The sequence below is a fragment of the Myotis lucifugus genome, unplaced genomic scaffold (assembly GCF_000147115.1).
Source record: "Myotis lucifugus unplaced genomic scaffold, Myoluc2.0 scaffold_2, whole genome shotgun sequence".
In the NCBI taxonomy this organism is placed as follows: domain Eukaryota; kingdom Metazoa; phylum Chordata; class Mammalia; order Chiroptera; family Vespertilionidae; genus Myotis; species Myotis lucifugus.
Genome location: NW_005871050.1, coordinates 17,040,377 through 17,060,802, shown reverse-complemented (window position 1 = coordinate 17,060,802; position 20,426 = coordinate 17,040,377). Strand labels below are relative to the sequence as shown.

Below are 20,426 nucleotides of genomic sequence, written 5' to 3'. Positions count from 1 at the left end.
CCGCCGCTGTACGTGACCCCGCCCAGCCGCGGGGCTCAGTGGGAAAGGATCGAAGTCGGTCGCTTTTCGGGAGCTGGAGGTATTTTTCTGGCCTTGGTAACCTTGCCGCGATGTGGTTCGAGATTCTCCCCGGGCTCGCTGTCATGGGCGTGTGCTTGCTCATCCCCGGCATCGCCACCGCGCACATTCACAAGTTCAGCAACGGGGGCAAGGTGAGGCGGCTGCCGCGGCCGGCTCCGCGGCCCGGCGTTACGTAAGGGGCCGTGGCTTAGGGAGGTCATTAGCATCCGGAACCTCCGTGGGAGAAGGGGGATCCCGCGGTCGCCCCCCTCCCTTTTCCGTATTGCCTAAAAGCGGAGGTTTGCGGAACGAAGCCCAACGGAAACAACATTCTACTCGAGCAAAACCGGGCTAGTTGTTGGGTGGAGAAGAGTGGGCCGGAGGGCCGAGTAGACTGGGGCTTGGAAAAGTAGAGGAGCAGAGGTTAGGTCCAGACTCCTCCGTAGAGGAGGGAGGTGTCACTTACGCTTGCCCCCACTCCTAGTCTTTCATGCTCGATTTTGATTTTAACTCCTCGTATTCACATTTTAGTAACTTCTCATTCTTCTTCCCCAACCTTAATTAGGTTTTTACTTTGAACATTTTTTTTTATCCCCCATTTTCTCTTGCAAGCCTTTAAGAATGTACCTCGCCCTAACCGGTTTGGCTCAGTGGATAGAGCGTCGGCCTGCGGACTGAAGGGTCCCAGGTTCGATTCCGGTCAAGGGCATGTACCTTGGTTGTGGGCACATCCCCAGGGGGGGCTGTGCAGGAGGCAGCTGATCGATGTTTCTCTCTCATCGATGTTCCTAACTCTCTATCCCTCTCCCTTCCTCTCTGTAAAAAATCAATAAAATATATTAAAAAAAGAAAAAAGAACGTACCTCAAGATCCTGGTTTTTTTTTTCTATGTTGTAATTACCCCCTCTTCCTAGTCCTTTATATCATCTCTAGAGTACAGAGTATAAATGTGTTTGCTTTTGGGTTTTGTGGTTGTCCTTCACAAAAATCGCTGTTTTCTTTCCATTAGGTACCAAAAAGAAACAAGTAGTTACGTCGTTAAGAGGGCGTGGGGGCGGGGAGGAAAGAAAAAATACCCAGGTTAAAATAGAAAGTGTAAATTACCATGTTAATTCTAAAGTTTGGTTGTCCGATTTTTTTTTAACGAAGGGGGGGGAGGGAGGAGGAGGAGGGAGAGAGAGAGAAACATCAATTCAACAGAGACACATCCATTGGTTGCTTTCCACTTGCGCCCAGATTGGGTGGGGGATGGAACCTGCAACCCAGGTACATGCCCTTGACTGTGCCCTTGACAGGGAATTGAAGTGGGACCCTTTGGAGTTTATCTGGCTCACACTCAAACCACTTACCTACACCGGCCAGGACAGTGGTCCGATGTTATTTAGGATCATAGTCATATTGTTAATTTGGTTTTTGTTTCAGTAATGATTCCGTTATTCTAGAATGTCACTTATTAAAGTTCTAATATTCCTCTATTGGGTCACTCATCTTAAAATTGCAATAATTATTTCTTTTAATTATAGGAAAAAAGGGTAGCCTATTATTCATATCACTGGTCTTTGATGGAAAGAGATAAGCGAGTCTCTGGAGTTAATCGTTACTATGTGTCAAAGGTAAGATAGCTCTGATGCTACTAGGCATCTGCCAGGGTGGCAGTGGGTTCTATTAATGTTTTGCCAGAGGTCTTACAGTGCTAATTGAATTCGCATTTTCTTTCCTGCTAGTAAGGTTGAGCAGCCTTTCACACATACACTGATTGTATTTCTTGTTCTGTGGATTATTTGCTTATGTACTTTACTTGCTCTGTTCTCTTGTTTATTTATAGGGTTTCTTTATGTGTTATGGGTGTTAAGCTTGTCTTTTTTATATGTACAAATATTTTTTCCAGTTTCCTGCTTGTCTTTATAATAATAGTTTTTTGTTGTTGTTCATCCTCACCCAAGGATATTTTTCTTTTTTTAAGTATATTTTTATTTATTTAAAAAATATTTTTTATTTCAGAGGGAGAGAGAGATAGAAACATCAATGATGAGAGGGAATCATTGATCAGCTGCCTCCTGCACACCCCACACTGGGGATCTAGCCCACAGTCCCCGGCATGTGCTCTGACTGGGAATTGAACTGTGACCCCCTACTTGATAGGTCGATGCTCAGCCACTGAGCCACACTGGCCGGGCATATCCTAGGACCATGGTTGGCAAACTGCAGCTCTCGAGCCACATGCAGCTCTTTGGCCCCTTGAGTGTGGCTCTTCCACAAAATACCATGTGCGGTGCGCACGTACAGTGCGATTGAAACTCCGTGGCCCATGCGCAGAAGTCAGTATTTTGTGGAAGAGCCACACTCAAGGGGCCAAAGAGCCGCATGTGGCTTGCGAGCCGCAGTTTGCCGACCACTGCCCTAGGATATTTTTTCATTGATTTTGAGAGAGAGTGGAAGGGAAGGAGAGAGAGAGAGAGAGAGAAAGAAACATCAACTGGTTGCCTCTTGCATGTTCACTGACCTGGGCTGGGGATGGAGCCTGCAGCCAAGGTATGTGCCTGGGACCCTTCAGTCTGAGGGCCGACGCTCTATCTATTGAGCAAAAATGGCTGAGGCTGATAGTAGTTTTTTAACTTTGATGTTCAGTTTGTATTTTATTATTCTTAATGTTGGGTTTTATGTCTTGTTTACAAATGGGCTTCCTATTTAAGATTATAAAAATATATTCTTCCAATTTCTCCAAATACTGTTACAGTTTCTGTTTTCTTTCTTTTTGTTTTTGTTTACATTTAGAGCTTTGACGCATCTACAGGTCATTTTGGGGTATAATGTGGAGGCAGAATTTAACTTTCCTTTTTTTCCAAGAGATAGGCAGTTATCACAATAATCTATTTATAGATCAATTCATTTTTTATTTGAAATACCACTCTGGTAAACTAAATTTCCATATACACTTGGGCCTGTTTCACAAATGTGCTGTTCTACACACCATTGGTTTGCAAATTCCTGCACTAATATCATACAAATGTAAAGATTTGCTATTATTTTCTATTTGAATGAATAATATGAAATTGCTGTTTTTGTGGTTCAAAAATGACCAAGCAGAAGCATAGGGGATATAGTCAATAATATTGTAATAACTATGGTGCAAAGTAGGTACTGGAAATATGAGGGTGGAACACTTAGTAAAGTATATAATTGTGAAACTAGTACAAAATAATATTGAATGTAAACTGTAATTGAAAAAAAAATTAATTAAAAAGTGAAGTGGAAATCCAAAAATATGACCAATTAGTAGCATCTTCATATGGTTCAACCTAATAGTATGTTCTAATATATTGTAGGAGTTCATCTTCATTACTCTTTTAAAAAATTTTAGTTACATTTTTATATTTTCCCATTGCTCATTTATTCCTCACAACAAATTTAGTTAAATATTAATCCCATTTCATAGATGAGAGAACACAGGGTCACTGGTTAAATCACTATGAGGACTCAAATTAGGTGATCTGTCTCTCAGTGTAGTGTTATTTGAGACTCTAGTCTAAAGAACACGATGATAGCTATCTACTCATGTAGAACAGTATTTCTCAGTGTGGTCCAAGAATAACCATCATAATCTGGCATACAAGATACAATGCAGACTCCTAGGCCTCTGGCCCGACCAGACAAATTAGGATTTCTATAAAGTGGCTCCTAGGACTATGTAAATTTAATTTACCTTAAGGTGATTCTTCCTGCAGTAGTAATCAAAATACCTGGACTGTGTTATTTTAATACCTGAAAGAAATGTCATCACTAATCTTTTTTTTTCTTTATTGATTAAGGTATTACATATGTGTCCTTATCCCCCCATTGCCCCTCCCCCCGTTCATGCCCTCACCGCATGGTGTCTGTGTCCATTGGTTAGGCTTATATGCATGCATACAAGTCCTTTGGTTGATCTCTCCCCCTTACCGCCCCCTCCCCTACCTTCCCTCTGAGGTTTGACTGTCTGATCCATGCTTCTCTGTCTCTGGATCTGTTTTTGTTCATCAGTTTATGTTGTTCATTATAATCCACAAATGCTAATCACTAATCTTTTACTCTATAATTTCTGAAGTATTTGGTTGTGAACTGATTTAGATAGAGTGGGTCTTCTGACATGTTATGCTTACATAGGGCAAGAGTTCTGGAGTTGGGGGGCCTTGAACTTGAATTCTGGCTCTGCTACTTCCTTACTGACTTAAATGACTTTTAACCTCGCCATTCCTCCTTTTTTCACCTGTAAAAATAAGTGAAATAAGGCTAATAGTATTTTCCTCATGTTGACTGTTATTTTATACAACGGTTTTATCTTACTGTTCTCTGACTCTCTCAGAGTGCTTTAGAGAAGGATCCAGATAGTAAATACTTGGCTTGACTTTAGTTCTGATTGCCGGGCGGGGGAGGGGCGGGGGGGGCGGGGGGAGGTCTTTTCATATAAAGTGGTATGTTTGCTGCTGTCAGAAAATGAAAACTAGCCCAGCTTGTGTGACTCAGTGGCTGCGTGGACCTATGCACCAGGAGATCTCGGGTTTGATTCCTGGTCAGGGCACATGCCCGGGTTTCAGGCTTAATCCCCAGTAGGGGGTGTGCAGGAGGCAGCCGATAGATGTTGATGGTTCTCTCATGGATGTTTCTCTCTCCCTCTCCTTTCCTCTCTCTAAAAATCAATAAAAGCATTTAAAAAAAAGAAAATGAAAACTAGAAGTCATTATAAGTTATTCTTTCTTACTTTAGTGATTATAAAATTCAGTCTAAGTTATTGTTGCAGTGAAAGAAATGTGGGATGTAAAAGTACTTTACTAACAGAATGCCATTTGGTGACACTAGAAATAAGAGTACATGTACATCTTTGATGGGAACAGAATTCTCACATTTTTCTTTTTAATTTGTTTTTCAGGGTTTGGAGAATATTGACTAAGGAAGCACTTCCTGATTAATTAAAAATAACTCAGTTTTGCTCATCTACTCCTGATAGAAGGTTATGCAGTATGTTATGTAATGCATAATAAAAGTTAAAAAGTAAAATCAAAGGTCTTTTTTATTTTTTAAAATACGACTCCACAAGATTAAGCAATCTACCCAAGGTAGCTTTATCACTTAAAAAAAAACCCAAGAAGGTAGCTGAGCCGTGTAAAATTATAGGCATAATGTATACCAAGCACCTATTACTATGCCAGTGCCTAATGTGTCATAAATGGTAGTTGCTGCTATTGTAATAGATACATTTTTTTCTAGTTCCTTTTCTGGGTGAATCAAATACTATTTAAAATTCCAGTTAGGATGCTTTTAAAACTGAGACTGCACTTCCTTTCAGTTTTCATGCATTCTGTATCTAACACATAATATTTGCTTAAGTGTTGATTTTTCTTTTAGTGGTAGAGCAGCAACAATCATTATGTTTATTAGGAGTGCGGGAAACGAGTTAAGTCGGCTCGCGTGAATTGCGCGTACTCCGCGGGAGCCGTCTTTAACTCGGTTCATATAGATTTGCGGTGGAGTGCGGGAAACGTGTAAACTCGGGCCGATTGTAACTGCGTATTACCAAATATTTGTTTGTAATCCACCCTTTTGGTGGATGGAACAAAACCAAAAGACAGAGCCATCTTATATTTTGGCGGGAAATTCACCCGCACTCCAAGTGTTAAAATGAATATACTGAGCCCTAACAGGTTTGGCTTAGTGGATAGAGAGTTGGCCTACGGACTGAAAGGTCCTGGGTTCGATTCCAACCAAGGGCATGTGCCTGGGTTGCGGCTCATCCCCATGTGGGGTGTGCAGGAGGCAGCTGATCAATGATTCTCATCATTGATGTTTCTATCTCTCCCTCCCTTCCTCTCTGAAATCAATAAAAAAATATTTTAAAAAATGAGTATACTGACCACTTGAAATAAAGCATTGCATATTCACTGCTAAAAGTAACCACATAAAGATCTGAAAAGGTGAAACTCAGCCTGTTATAGATCAACACCTCAGGTGACCATAGGACCTCTAGGTGAGAAGATGAAATTATTTTTTATCTGCATCCTTTATCCACTTTGACATTTGTTCTCCTTATGACAAACACCTGCACTGTGTGATTTTCATCAACCTCATCTTACTGGGCAGGGTTTACAGAATAAGGAGGTGGTATTCACACTTACCCTATATAATAAAAGCCTACTATGTAAATTGTCCCCTCAACCAATGGGAGGTCACCTGCTTGCTATGACATGAGCTGACCACCAGGGGGCGGCATGGAACATGACAGGTGTTGGTGATGCGTGACCTCTCACTGGCTACCTGGGGGCTGGGGCCAGATGCCCTGAGAGAAGCCGCTCCACACCCACCCGGCTCTTCTGGGTGAGCCAGGCTGCAGCCAGTAGGACCACAGGAGCCCATCGGGCTCCTGGTGGGTACAGGAGCCGGTCTGCGAGGCTGGCCTGGAGAGAGCGCGCTGCCCGCCCAGCTTCCGTGCGGGCCCAGAGGCTCAGGCTGTGCCCTGGCCCAAGGTGTCTGGCAGCACTCACTGAAACTCCACGTGGGGACTTGGGCGCCGTGACTCAGGCGGAGGGGGTCACACAGATCCCCAGGGGCCCAGGTGCTGCCCAGGGCCCAGAGGTCAGCTGGGACCTGTCCTTCCACCCAGAGGCTCGTGCTTCAATTGCAGGCCAGGCCTAGGGACCGCACCCATGCATGAATTTCATGTACCAGGCCACTAGTATCTATATTGTGCTATCTTGTGATGATGAAACACTTCAATGAAAGCCATGGTCATGATTGCAAAGTTAATATAACCTCTGATCTACATTTAGTGCTGCACAGGCCTCGTTTAATTGATAGTTATGAGAACAACCTGGAAAGGAAGAAAGGGCAGGTAGTACAGATAGGGATACAGAAGACTTATTGACATTACTAAATCTGTCACTAAATCTACTGAGTTTTAGGCCCATTATCTCTCCACTGTTCCTCTGGGCAGAGATCATCTCCTTAGTTTATCTCCTTAGGTGAATGTCAAGACTGTATAGTGAGGGGCTACAAGATGACAGGTAGAAATCAGTTGGTCAACATTAGGGTCTGAAATCTTCACCTCTTTTTGTGTGGCATATGCTATGAAATTTAGGTTTATTTTTATGCTCTTCTGCCTGGGACTGAACCTGATTAAGGCACTTGGAAGATAAATTACAGTGGTGCTTTGTAGCCTTCATTGCTCTTGATTGTTTGCAAGTGCACTTAGCCAGAAGGGTTTTCATACAGCAATTACAGGATGGGGTGATCTGTCCACTGGCCTTGGGTCCATAACTCACCTGCTCTTAAGGATTTGAAATGGGAAACAATGCCATTCATTTGGTTGTATTTACTATCTTTGATTTTAAATAGATACCATATTCACATAATTCAAAAGTCTAACTAACAATATAAGGTATTTAGTGAAAAAACTTGCTTTAATCCCCTGCCCAGCACTTGCTCAATTATCACACCACCACATATTCTTCAGTCTTCCATAATGAAGAATCGTCCTGTTTGAAATTACATTTACCAGGCTTCCATAATTATTTCTAGGGCCAAGTGAAATAGTCAATAGGAAAAGACTTTGAAAAAGGTTAGAGAAGGTTAGAGGAAGCTATGAACGCACATTCAGGAAGGGGGTGGGTATGGCCCTGCCCGTTAGGAAACATCTATGAAAAAAAGGGAACATTTTACTATCAAAGACATTTCTGATTCCTCCGATGAGGAAACAAAAGTTCAGGGATGGGAAATGATCACCTTAGATTGTGGCAGAAGTGAGACTAGAATCCTGGTGTTTTGACACAACCTAGTGTGCTTTCAACTGTTCTTTGCAGTTCACTTCAACAAACTGCTAAGTAAGTGCTACATGCCAGGCTGCCGGAGACCAATTCCAGTATGTTCAGCAGGGCTGCATCTGGGAATGGCTGCAAGCATTTCCCCAAACCTGAATAGGATACATTAAACTGAGTTCTTGGCTGCCCAACAGCTAAAAGGCATCTTAATCTACATGTTATTGCCTCCTACTGGCCAAACACCTGAACAGCCATAGGCTAATTCCCCCATTCTGACAATGGACTCTGTACCAAACCCTGACCCTTTGAAGTGTATCTCTCTGCTTTGCCTCAGGGCACATTGTGTTAATAAAAAGCATGGGGTCCTGGGGACTGGGAGAACCGAAGACCTTAGAACTTAGTTCTTTTAGCTAAGCTCCTCTGACCCCCAATGCCTTTCAAAATTATATTTCATCTCCGGACTCTTTATTAGTCCCTGGACTCTTCTTATTTAACATCTACGCACAGCCTTCTCCAGATTCCTGAACCCTTCTTTTTTTTTTTAATATATTTTATTGATTTTTTACAGAGAAGAAGGGAGAGGGATAGAGAGCTAGAAACATCGATCAGCTGCCTCCTGCACGCCCCGCAGTGGGGATGTTCCCGCAACCAAGGTACATGCCCCTGACTGGAATCGAACCTGGAACCTTTGAGTCCGCAGGCCGACGCTCTATCCACTGAGCCAAACCGGTTCGGCCCTGAACCCTTCTTGATGCTGGGACAAGAACCCCGACACCAGGCACTGTGCCTCAAATTTGAATACAATACAGCCTTGCCCTCCAGGAGCTCACAGAGTGAAAGACAATGACAGGATGGGGTGATGAGTACTATGATAGAGGTTTGTAGGAGGTGCTGTTGGGAGCATAGAGGTGGCACTTGACCCAGTCTTCTGGTTGGAGGAGGGAAAGGGCTTAGGATAGATATCCACGTGATGCCCACAGCTGGCCAAATCTTGAAGGTTGGGTAGAATTTATGAGATAAACAACTGACAGGAGGACACCATGCAGAAAAAAATAGCATGAGTGTGGGGACAAAAACTAGCATGACTGTGGGAACAATCTATAAGCAGTTGTGCAGAGCTAGAGCAACGATCTCGAAGCAAGTAGAGGGAAAAGGGACTGGAAACATTGGCAGCCTCTGCCAGGCAGGAAGCAGGAGAGTGAGATGGTGGTGACTTGCATACATCTATCTGGCTGCTCTGAAGACGATGGACTGAAGCAGTGGTTTTCAGCCTGGGCGAGTTTGCCCTCTAAGACACATTTGTAAAGTTTGGAGACTTTTTTCCATTGTCACAACATGGGGAGTTGGGTGAGTTGTTACTGCCATCTAGTGGTTAGAGGCCAGCAATACTAAATGTCTTACAATGCAGAGGACAGCCCCTCCCCAGGACAGTTTTAGGTAGCCCAAAGTGTCAATAGTACTGAGTCAGAAACCCTGAAAACAGTAGCAGGACCTCCATCAAGGAAGATACCAGGAAGTGTTTGTTTTTTTAATTCCTACTTTTCAGGAGTATATGGAAGCAATCCCCTTTCTTTCTCCTACTCCTAGTTATTTTTTCATTAAATTGAAGATCCCAGGTTCTCTCTTGGCTCCTCTGTTAACCCAAACTTTATCGCTTCCCTGGAGGCATTTGTTTCTCAAGGATGTATCCCAGCCCTAGCCAGTTTGGCTCAGTGGATAGAGCATCGGCCTACGGACCAAAGGTTCCCGGGTTTGATTCAGGTCAAGGGCACATACCTTGGTTGCAGGCTCCTCCCTGACCGGGGCCCTGGTCAGGGCATGTGCGGGAGGCAACCAATTGATGTGTTTCTCTCACATTGATGTTTCTCTCTCTTTTCCTCTCTCTTCCACTCTTCCTAAAAATCAATGGAAAAATATCCTCACGTGAGGATTAACAAAAAATAATAATAAATAAATAAAGTATTTTTTTTTTAAAAAAAGAATGTATCCCAACTCACTGCAGTGTTGTGCCTCAGGCTGAGAAAGCAAAGAAAAAACCCTTCCCTTTTTGAGGAGTTGATACGCAATGTTGGGAGGGTTGGGAGGACCGTCACATCAGGAGGCTCCACCACCTGTCAGCTGTGTGACCTTAGGCAAGTCACTTCACTGCTCTGAGCCTCAGGTCTCCTTTCTCTCAAGTGAAGATAGTACATCCTCTGCATACGTCCTTGGGTATCTGAGACTGTCATGAAGTCATGTATATGAAATAGTTTGTAACGGTACAGCCCTGTGCTTGTGGAAGGGATCATTGCTGGTGTTATAAGCACCCCTTGAACAGCTATCCAGGCCACCCCCAGATCCCTCAAAGGCACTTATCCAAATGTGATGTCGGGAGGACCTTTGGTCCCAGTGCATAACTAAGTGTAGGTGGTGGCAGTACTCTTGGATTCCCACCTAGAATAAGTGACCACAACCAAAGTGCTGTATTCCCAGAGCACTGCAAACAAAGACAACAGACAACACTGACCTCAATTGCTCTGAAGGTATTTTCTGGAAACAGAGGAAAATCCAGCTAAATGCCACTGTGAGAACCGAGTTCCTGGTTACCCCTCTCAGCAGTTACCACTTGTTTTAAGAGAAGGTAGTGACTAGATGGGAATGAAGCTGGCCACCATACTCAACAGGAAGCTTCTGGATAAGAGTGGGGAGTGGGGTGAAAGTTAAACATCACTTGGTTTTTAAGATTTCATATCACCTTGATACTTCTGTGACCTGAGAACTCAAATTCTCCTACTTTTGTGAGACACAAAACACATGGAAAAACTAAAGTTTTTTCTTTACCGAGTATGGTGATGCAGATTTTAGGCAACTAAAGAGACTGGCACTCAGCTTCTTGGTTTGGGTCTGTGTGCTTGTATAATGCTCCCCTTCTCCCTCCACTTCCCCCATATCCCTTAACCAAATATTTCACCTCTGAGGTCTGTATACTCTAGAATATTCTTTTGGGATGTGCTCTTCCTTGTTTTCCAGACAAAGCTGGAGCAGACCCTACAGCACACTGAATTAGAGTTGAAGAATATTCTTATAACCTTCGTATTTTGGTACATTGTTGATAAAAGACAAGAGAAGGAAATGTAAAGAATAAATGCAGAGTCGTAACCGGTTTGGCTCAGTGGATAGAGCGTCGGCCTGCGGACTGAAAGGTCCCAGGTTCGATTCCGGTCAAGGGCATGTACCTTGGTTGCGGGCACATCCCCAGTAGGGGGTGTGCAGGAGGCAGCTGATCGATGTTTCTCTCTCATCGATGTTTCTATCTCTCTATCCCTCTCCCTTCCTCTCTGTAAAAAACAAAAAAAAAATTAATAAAATATATTTTAAAAAAGAATAAATGCAGAGCTATGTTTGCATAACCTATAATTGTCAAGCGTTTCTTTGGCTTATCTGTGTACACTCTATGTCTGATGCTGTTGGCTATAATAGACCTTCTTCACCTTCCAAAGGCTCTTTTGCAATTAAGAGCCAAATCACTGCTTTGGGGATTTCCACAAAATTTGATTCAGGGTTAGAGACCTAATTGTTCTTCTCAAGGCAACACTGAGAAAATGGCCTAGCAGATCTTACTTGTGTAAACCCATATAATTGCTGCTTTATTAGCTGCTTTGTTAATTTGAACACATTTTTTAATCTGTTTTTTTTGTTTCTTGGCAGGTATCTTCCTCAGTTCCAGAAAACATGGAGAAACCAATTAGATACAGTGTCCCCCCAAAATGTATACATACTTTAACAGCTGATAGCTCGATTTTGAAAATGAAATGTATTTAAAATATTTTTGTATTGATTTCAGAGAGGGAGAGGAAGAGAAAGATAGAAACATCAATGATAAGAGAGAATCACTGGTCGGCTGCCTCCTGCACACCTCCCACTGGGGATCGAGCCTGCAACCCGGGCATGTGCCCTGACTGGGAATTGAACCATGACCTCCTGGTTCGTAGGTTGATGCTCAACCACTAAGCCACACTGGCCAGGCAGTAAAATGTATTTTATTTTTTAATTTAAAAAAATTTAATATATATATATGTATATATTTATATATAATTTTTTTATTGATTTCAGAGAGCAAGGGAGAGGGAGAGACAGAAACATCAATGATGACAAAGCATCATTGGTCAGTTGCCTCCTGCATGCCCCCGACTGGGGACCAAGCCCGAAACCTGGGTATGTGCCCTTGACCAGAATTCATCTTGGAACCCTTCAGTCTGCGGGCCGATGCTTTATCCACTGAGCCAAACCAGGTAGGGCTAAAATGTATTTTAAGCCCTAGATGGTTTGGCTCAGTGGATAGAGCATCAGCCTATGGACTGAAGGGTCTCAGGTTCGATTCCAGTCAAGGGCACATGCCTGGGTTGCAGGCTCCATCCCCCCACCCCCCCAGTAGGGGGTGTGCAGGAGGCAGCAGATCAGTGATTCTCTCTTATCACTGATGTTTCTATCTCTCTCTCCCTCTCACTTCTGCTCTTAAATCAATAAAGATATATTAAAAAATGTATTTTAATAAACGTTGCCTTTATAATTATTCAAAGTGAATGTATACATTTTGTGGAACACCCTATATATGGGCTAGAGAGTGGCCAGATAATAAAATGTACAAACAAGTATGCAATTTCAATTATGACCCCAAAGAACTGTAATTCCAAAAGCAGTAGAAGAAAGGTAGGGGAAACAGTGGAAACACTGAGCATTACTGCCCCAATAAGACAAAAATCTTTCCCATGTGTTTAAGATTTTCTACCTCACCTGTCCCTCTGTGTGCCATCTACCACACAGCTAGGGAGTGTCGGTTTCATTCAGCAGATGCTTTTCCTTTCTGGCCTAATACCCTTTGTTTCTATAGGCCAGAAAACACAGCACCTAGAGGCCCACTTTATCTCTAAGAGCCTAGCCTTTGGGGTGGGGTAGGTCAGGTCTCTAGGGCAACCCTGGAGTTTCATCCAGTGCCTGTAGTTATGACTGTGGCTCAGAACAACAAGGCATCATTATCAAAAGTCCAGGCAGCCCTGGCTGGTTTGGCTCAGTGGATAGAGTGGACTGAAGGGTCCCGGGTTTGATTCCGGTCAAGGGCACATGCCCGGGTTGCGGGCTCAGTCCCCAATAAAGGGCGTGCAGGAGGCAGCTGATCAATGATTCTCTCTCATCATTGGTGTTTCTATCTCTCTCTCTTTCCCTCTCCCTTCCTCTCTGAAACCAATAAAAACATATTTTAAAAAAAGTCCAGGCAACCAGGAACAGCTCTGCTATAGTACTCATATTCTAACCAAGGCACTGTTCAATGATGCACTTGCCCTGTGGCAGCCCTGCATGCTCAAAGATGGCTGGAATGTTCTGAGAGGTCTTTGTGACATCATGACTCAGGGGTCTGCCCATCTGGGACTGCCCAGTACTGTATTTTAGGTCTGTGGATTTTCCTATTGGCGGATGGGCCTCAGCTTAGGAAAGGTCCTGGACTCCTACCACCTTCTTCCCCTTTTTGGTATAGTCTGGTAACCCTTTAGAATTGAAGCACATCACTCAGCCGCATTTACTCAGAAACTGCCTAAATCCAAGATGCCTTGCTACGTTTGACTTGCTAGTTACCTTTTCATGTGAGCACACCTTATCTTCCTAACTAGATTACAAGTGCACCGAGGGTAGGAACCTTGCCTTATTTGGCTTTACTTCCCCACAGCACCTGCCATTTCAGGTACTTAAAAGATATGTATATGTGCTGGCAGACTGGGTTCACTTGACAAGGAAGTGTTAGCATTTAGACAGAGCTTCATCCCCAAAAGCTGACATCCTTGCTAGGCATAGATAGGGAGAAGGAAGAGGAGGGAGAGGGAAAAAGAATAAGAAGGTGAATAGTGTGTGTGTGGGGAGCAAGGATAAATAAGGGAATGGAGTGATAGGGTGAGCTCGAGCGTATAAAGGTAGAGAAGGAAGAAACTGAGAGGGAATGAACATGACTGAGGGGATACAGGTGGGAAAGAATGTAATTCAAGGCCCAGGGTGTGAAGTCCTAAAGAGAGGATCCCCTCTCTTTCTGTGCTCTGAAGTTAGCCACCCCTACATCCACCCTACAAAACTCTCTCACCCACAGGCACAGGCGGGGCAAGTGAGGCCCTGCCTCTCCCCCCAGGGTCTGTCTAGCCAGGCAGCCTTAGGGTCCAGGTGGGCAGGGCCCAGATGGGCAGGCCTGGCCCTCTGTCTCCCAGGGCCAGACACAACATACACTTGACACACACTCACCCAGGATGGCCTGCTGCCTAGAAGGAGACTCCCTAAACATTGTCTGGGCGTTCAGCAGTGGTTCTTTGTGCACAGGCTCCACGATAGGTGATTGATGGGTGCAACAGTCACCCATTGTGGGTGCATCGGGGAGGCAGGGCTCCCAAATGATAGGGGAGGCTCAGGGCACCAAGGTGGGGACTGGGGCTTGAGACTTCACAGCCTGCAGAGTCTACTTCCTTCCTGAGGAGTAAGAGGCTGAGCCTCCGGCCAGCTCCTCCTCCCGGCCCTACCTGCTCCTTGCATCTTTCCCCTCCCTCTTGGCGTCTTCCCAGCCACTTCTCCACACTTCCCTGTATGGGGAGAGCAGTGCCAGTTTTGGAAGAACCTGTCCTCAATGCTGCCTGACAGTTCAAAAGGCCTCTAGTCTGGAGCACCCTGGAGGCAGAATTTGTCGCTTCAGTGAGGGCCTTGGCTGGGAGGTAAAGTAAGCTCCTGCTTCAAAGAGGAGCCTTTCTAATCTACTGGGGCATCTCTTCTGGCTCTCCCCATGAAAGCATTTTGCCCACAAGGCAAGGAGTTTCTGGTGCCTTGCCTGCATCTCTCTCGCCCCTGTACAATTAAGAACCCAGCTGCCAGCCATCCCAGGCCAGGTCCTCTTATCAGTGGCCTCAGGGCTTCTTAGGAGAGATCTTACTGCCCTTGCCCACAAAAGCTTGACACAGAAGCTGGAGCTCTGCCTTTTTGGAATGCAGTTATTCTTGGGCCTAGTGTTTCCAGCTTCTCCCCCGCCCCCCACCTCTGTGCCCCTCAGGGAACCCAGGGGAAGGGCAGGGCCCTGGATGGGGACCTGCTGTGGCACTAGAAAGTTCCTAGCAGTTGGTCTGATGGGCTGTGTGGGAGTCAGACTAACGAACAGAACTCAGGCCATCATCAATAGCATTTGTAGATCTGGAGCTTGCATGCTAACTAATGACAGTGTCACACAAGTCCTCCTCCTGGCTTGGCTGCTGGGCATTAGGCCTAAACAAGTGAGAGCTCAAGACACACCTACCTTTGTTGTCCCAGGCAAATTCTCCTCACTTTGGGGAAGTGGCAGCCTCTTTATGACTTCTCTACTTTTTTTTTTAAATTTCAGTTTATTTTTAATATTATTTTATACTAGAGGCCCGGTGCACGAAGTTGTGCACAGGTAGGGTCCCTCAAGGTGGCCTGTAGAGATTGGGCCCCAGCTCGCACCCCCAGGCTCACAGCCCCAGCTTGTGCCCTGAGCCTTGCAGCCCCACAGTCCCACCTGGCACCCTTCTGTGGCCTGACACTGCCCCCTCACCTGCTCCACCATCCTGCCTTCAGGGTGATAGATCAGGGCTGCCCCCCCACCCCCCCCCGCCGGCTCCCTCAGCTCCTGGGAGCCAGGCAGTGGCCCCACCCCCTGCCACCTCCGCTGGTAGCCATCTGCGGGGTGATTGGCGGGGCGATTGGGACCCTGCTTGCACCCACCTTGGCCTGGCGCCACCTGCTCACCTACTCCACCATCCCACTGTGGTCCTGCTCTTGTCAGGTCCCATCAGAGTCACCAGCACCTCCACTGCTGCCTGCTGCCAGCGCCACGTCACTGACACCCTCCATGTTCTACGCTGCCCCCTGGTGGTCAGTACACATCATAGTGAGCAGTCGAACGCCCTGTAGAACAATTTGCATATTAGGCTTTTATTATATAGGATTGGTTTCAGGTTCTGTCTGTTGTGGTCTATTCATCATCATGATTATGATAACTAATGTTTATTGAGCACTTAGAGCAGCCGTGGGCAAACTATGGCCCGCGGGCCGGATCCGGCCCGTTTGAAATGAATAAAACTAAAAAAAAAAAAAGACCGTACCCTTTTATGTAATGATGTTTACTTTGAATTTATATTAGTTCACACAAACACTCCATCCATGCTTTTGTTCTGGCCCTCCGGTCCAGTTTAAGAACACATTGTGGCCCTCGAGTCAAAAAATTTGCCCACCCCTGGCTTAGAGTATACCTGTTTTGAGTGCTCTATATGAACCATTACATTTCATCTTCTTATCAACCTTATAAAGTGACTCCTATTAAGATCCCCATTGTACCCATTAAGAAGCTCAGAGAGGTGAAACAATCTGCCTAAAGTCACAAAGCCAGTTTGTGCTGGAGCTGGGATTTGAAATGGTTGGGATGAGGCAACTTTCTCCTCCCCTCAGTTCTTCTGGCTGGTCAAATAATTCAAATGATATACAACAGATCAACAGGAGAAAATCAAGTTTTGCCATGTACATATGCAGAATTGACGTAAACATAAAAATTCCAAAGATACTGAGGCAAAATGAGGTATGTATGGCATTCTGAACTAAGGAAAGGGAGGCAGGGGTTGGGGACTTCAAATGGAAAAAAAAGGCAATTCACAGGTAGAAGAAAAAGAGCAAAGATGCAGTAAACCAATTCTTGCTGAGCCATCCAGGAACAATGGGACACAGAGGAGAATCTAGGAGACTTTGCAGGTTCCTCCCTGTCTGCCACAGTTCATTTATGTTAAGATGGATATGCTAGGGTTCCCTTACTGAAGCAAGTTTTCTTTATGAATTCCCTCAGGCAGGTTAGGAGGAGGTAAGAAAAGCAAATTCTTCTTTTTGTTGAGCTTTACCTTCAGCTCAAAATAATCTGCATGCCAGAGTATTCTGGGAGACATTTTCTGGACTCCTACAAAACCCTCCGGGATCAGACATCAAGTTCCTCCAACTAAGTCACACTGCCTTCTACCCATCTCCTCTCCCAATCCCACTCCCTGACCTCACCATTATATTGGACGACGTGGGGGTTCCTTTTCCCCACTGGGCACTGCTGGGAGTGAACTTCTTATGATATTCTGAGAAAAATAATTTTCTGCGATTCACACAGGAGAAAGAGTGATTTTTATTCACATGGAATTAAATCCCTGTGTTTCTCAAGTCCCATTTTCCTTAGTCCACTCATAGAAGAAATGTATCTGGGGTTTTAGTAAGACTAGAAGGAAAGCCAGTGTCCAGAATTTCCTTTCCATGTTGGAGACAGATCCAGTACAGTATCAGGCTAGTTGCAGTCCATTAGTCCACTGTGTGTGAGGGTACTCATGGCCATGGGCCACACGGAAAAGTGCCAGGGGATTATATATCCCAAATTTCCATGCGCTTGCAGTGGCCATGCCCATTCTGACCAATGACCTCTGTTCTGAGGTGTGACTGATAGGCAGCACCTTTGCTGTCACCCCAACTTTACTGGGCATGTGTCTATCTTCCTTTTGTCCAGTCCCTTCCCCGAGTGTTTCACAGGGAATAGGCTGGTGGTTCCCTGGAGAGTGCAAAGTTGTAGCTTCCTGGTGAAGCTGCCCAAATGACATGCCTATAATGTCTGGCTTCCCCTTGGCTCCTTTTCTATTATTAACTAGAGGTCCAGTGCACGAAATTAGTGCATAGGTAGGGTTCCTAGCAGCTGTTGGCTGCAGGCTGACAGCAGGGGCCTCCCTTCATTATGTGCCGCCCCCTGGTGGTCAGCACACATCATAGCGAGTGATCAAACTCCCAGTTGGTCAAACTCCTGAGGGGACACTTTGCATATTAGGCTTTTATATATATGGATAATTAGCTAATTACAACGGTATCAACTACACCATCTCAGCAGCAGGCTCCTTGTGTGTGGGACCTTGATATATGTAGTGTCTTCAGGCAGCGAACTCAGCATTTCTTCCTGTATAAAGAGGACACTTAGCAAAGCACTTCCCTTTCTTTGTTGGGCTTGAGACCAATTGTTTGCGGGTGAGAAGCCAACAATTCCATATATAGAGCATAGTGATTAAGGGCAGGGGCTCCCAGCCCTGGAAATTTCATGAATTAATAAAATTAATAAAATAAAACTGGGCCCTATCACAGGGCCTACAAATTTATTTTAATTAGTTAATTAATTTTGTTAATCCTCACTTGAGGATATTTTTCCATTGATTTTTAGGGAGAGGGAAGAGAGAGGGAAAGACAGAGAGAAACATCAATGTGAGAGAAACACATCAATTGGTTGCCTCCTGCACCAGCCCTGACCAGGGCCTGGGCCAGGGAGCAGGTTGCAACCAAGGTACATGCCCTTGTGCCAGGGTTCTTGTTCCAGCATCAAGAAGGGTTCAGGAATCTGGAAAAGGCTGTGTGTGGATGACGTAGGAATCCAGAGACTAATAAAGAGTCCAGAGACAAGATATAATTTTGAAAGGCATTGGGGGTCAGAGGACCTTTAGCTAAAGGAACTGAAGACTACCTCCTTGTCTAGGACCCTTGCTTTTATTAACACAATTTGTCCTAAGGCAAGGTGGAGATAATACACTTCAAAGGGTAAGGTTTCAAAGGGTACAGAAGCATTCTCAGAATGGGGGAATTAGCCTATGGCTATTCGGGTGTTTGGCCAGTAGGAGGCAATAACATGTAGATTAAGATGCCTTTTAGCTGTCTGGCAGCCACAATCAGTTTCCTATTCAGGTTTGGGGAAATGAATGCCTTTAGCCATTTCCAACAGGTGACTATATGTGTGACTCAACCCTGTTGAGTTCCCAAGTTTCATCAACCTTTTGATGAAACTCTTGAAATTATGACATGCTGGAATTGGTTGCCGGCACCCTTGACCAGAATCAAACTCAGAACCCTTTGGTTTGCAAGCCAAACTCTATCCACTGAGCCAAACTGGCTACGGTGGGCCTACAACTTTTGATTTCACCATTCAAAATAACACTTTATAGTACTACAGCTATTAATGAAAATACTGGAAATAATATCTAACCATTATAGAGAGACTTTATGAAGTATCAGGCACTATTCTCAGTCTTTACATGCATTATCTAATCCTCTTAAAAAACACTTTTGGAGGTACTATTATGCCCATTTTATAGACAAAGAAACTTAGAAATGTTAAATAACTTATTCCTGGGACTATGATAACTATCTACCCTAATAAAAGACAAAGATGCTAATTGACCATAGCTTCGCTATGCCCAGCAGCCAATCAGAAGAGTATGCAAATTAACCCAACAAAGATGGCCATTAAATTTGCATACTGCAGGTGGGGCAGGCAGCGCCAGACAACGCCTGTGGGATCCGGGCTGCAGATCGGGGACCGGGGAGGCGGGGCGGGCTCCGCCAGAAGCCACCCAGGGAGGCGAAGCTGGTAATCGCCCGGCCAGAAGCCTGAGGCCTGGGCAGGGCAGAGCTGGTGATTGCACAGGGCTGGGGGGTCTCCTGCTCAGGGTCCCCTGCCCAGGCCTACCGCTCCTCTGGCCTGGGCAGGGGCGAGTCTGCTATCAGAGTGGGCTGGGGGTCCCCTGCTCAGGCCTAATGCCCAGCCTAAGGCCTTAGGCCTGGGCAGGGGCCGAGCAGGGGATCGGTGTGAACTACAGAGGAATCACCTTTTCTGACCGCTCATTGGCTAAGCTCCCTGTATGCCACTGGTAATATTCTTAGTAACTTGGGTAATAAGAATCCAAGAAGGTGATGTAGGTTTTTTCCACCTCACTCCTGGAGAAAAAAACAAAGGTCTGCTTCTGGAGGGGCTAAGAAATATCATATCCTGTCCTAGCCGTTTGGCTCAGTAGATAATGCCTTGGCCTGCCTACCACAGGGTCTGGGTTCAATTCTGACCAAGGCCATGTACCTAGGTTGCAGGCTTTTCCTTGGCTGGGGCCCAGGTCAGGGCTCATGCAGGAGGCAACCAATCAAAGTGTTCCTCTCACTCTGATGTTTCTCTCTGTCTTTCACTTTCTCTTCCACATTCTCTAAAAATCAATGGAAACATATCCTCAGGTGAGGATAAAAAAAATAATAAAGAAATGTCATATCCTATGAAAGACACATCTTGAAAATGCCTAAAGAAAGTTGTCATTTTTTCATGGTAAAGGGACTGGAGTCTGTGTTGATGAAAAAACCTTGGTGGCTGCGGTGACTGGCAGTGGCTGCAGCAGCGGGGTGATGGGGCTGGTGCCTTCCCCTGACCAGCCCGGTCGCCTCCCACAAAGGGAGGCCAGACTGTGGCTTAGGCCTGCTCCCCCAAGGGGAGCAGGGAGCGGGCCTAAGCCGTCAGTAGGACATCCCCTGAGGGCTCCCAGTATGTGAGAGGGGGCAGGCTGGGCTGAGGGACCCCCCCACTGCACGAATTTCATGCACCGGACCCCTAGTCTATAATAATAAAAGGGTAATATCCTAATTAGACTGGACATCTTCCGGACATCCTTCATGACCAAGCCGGGGCCCGAGGGAAGCCAGCCCAGGTCCCGGGAGCCAGCCCAGGTCCCGGGTGCCTGAGGGTAGCCCGAG

The 20,426-nt window shown here is 45.3% G+C and overlaps 1 protein-coding gene across 1 annotated transcript; it reads left to right on the top strand.

The window, feature by feature from the left end:
* The first annotated feature begins 12 nt into the window (after window positions 1-12).
* NDUFA1 (NADH:ubiquinone oxidoreductase subunit A1) lies at window positions 13-5,094 on the top strand. The gene is made up of 3 exons (XM_006082163.3): window positions 13-212; window positions 1,584-1,673; window positions 4,967-5,094. The coding sequence occupies exons 1-3, from the start codon at window positions 111-113 to the stop codon at window positions 4,985-4,987; spliced, it is 213 nt and encodes a 70-aa protein (XP_006082225.1). The 5' UTR covers window positions 13-110; the 3' UTR covers window positions 4,988-5,094.
* The last annotated feature ends 15,332 nt before the right edge of the window (window positions 5,095-20,426 follow it).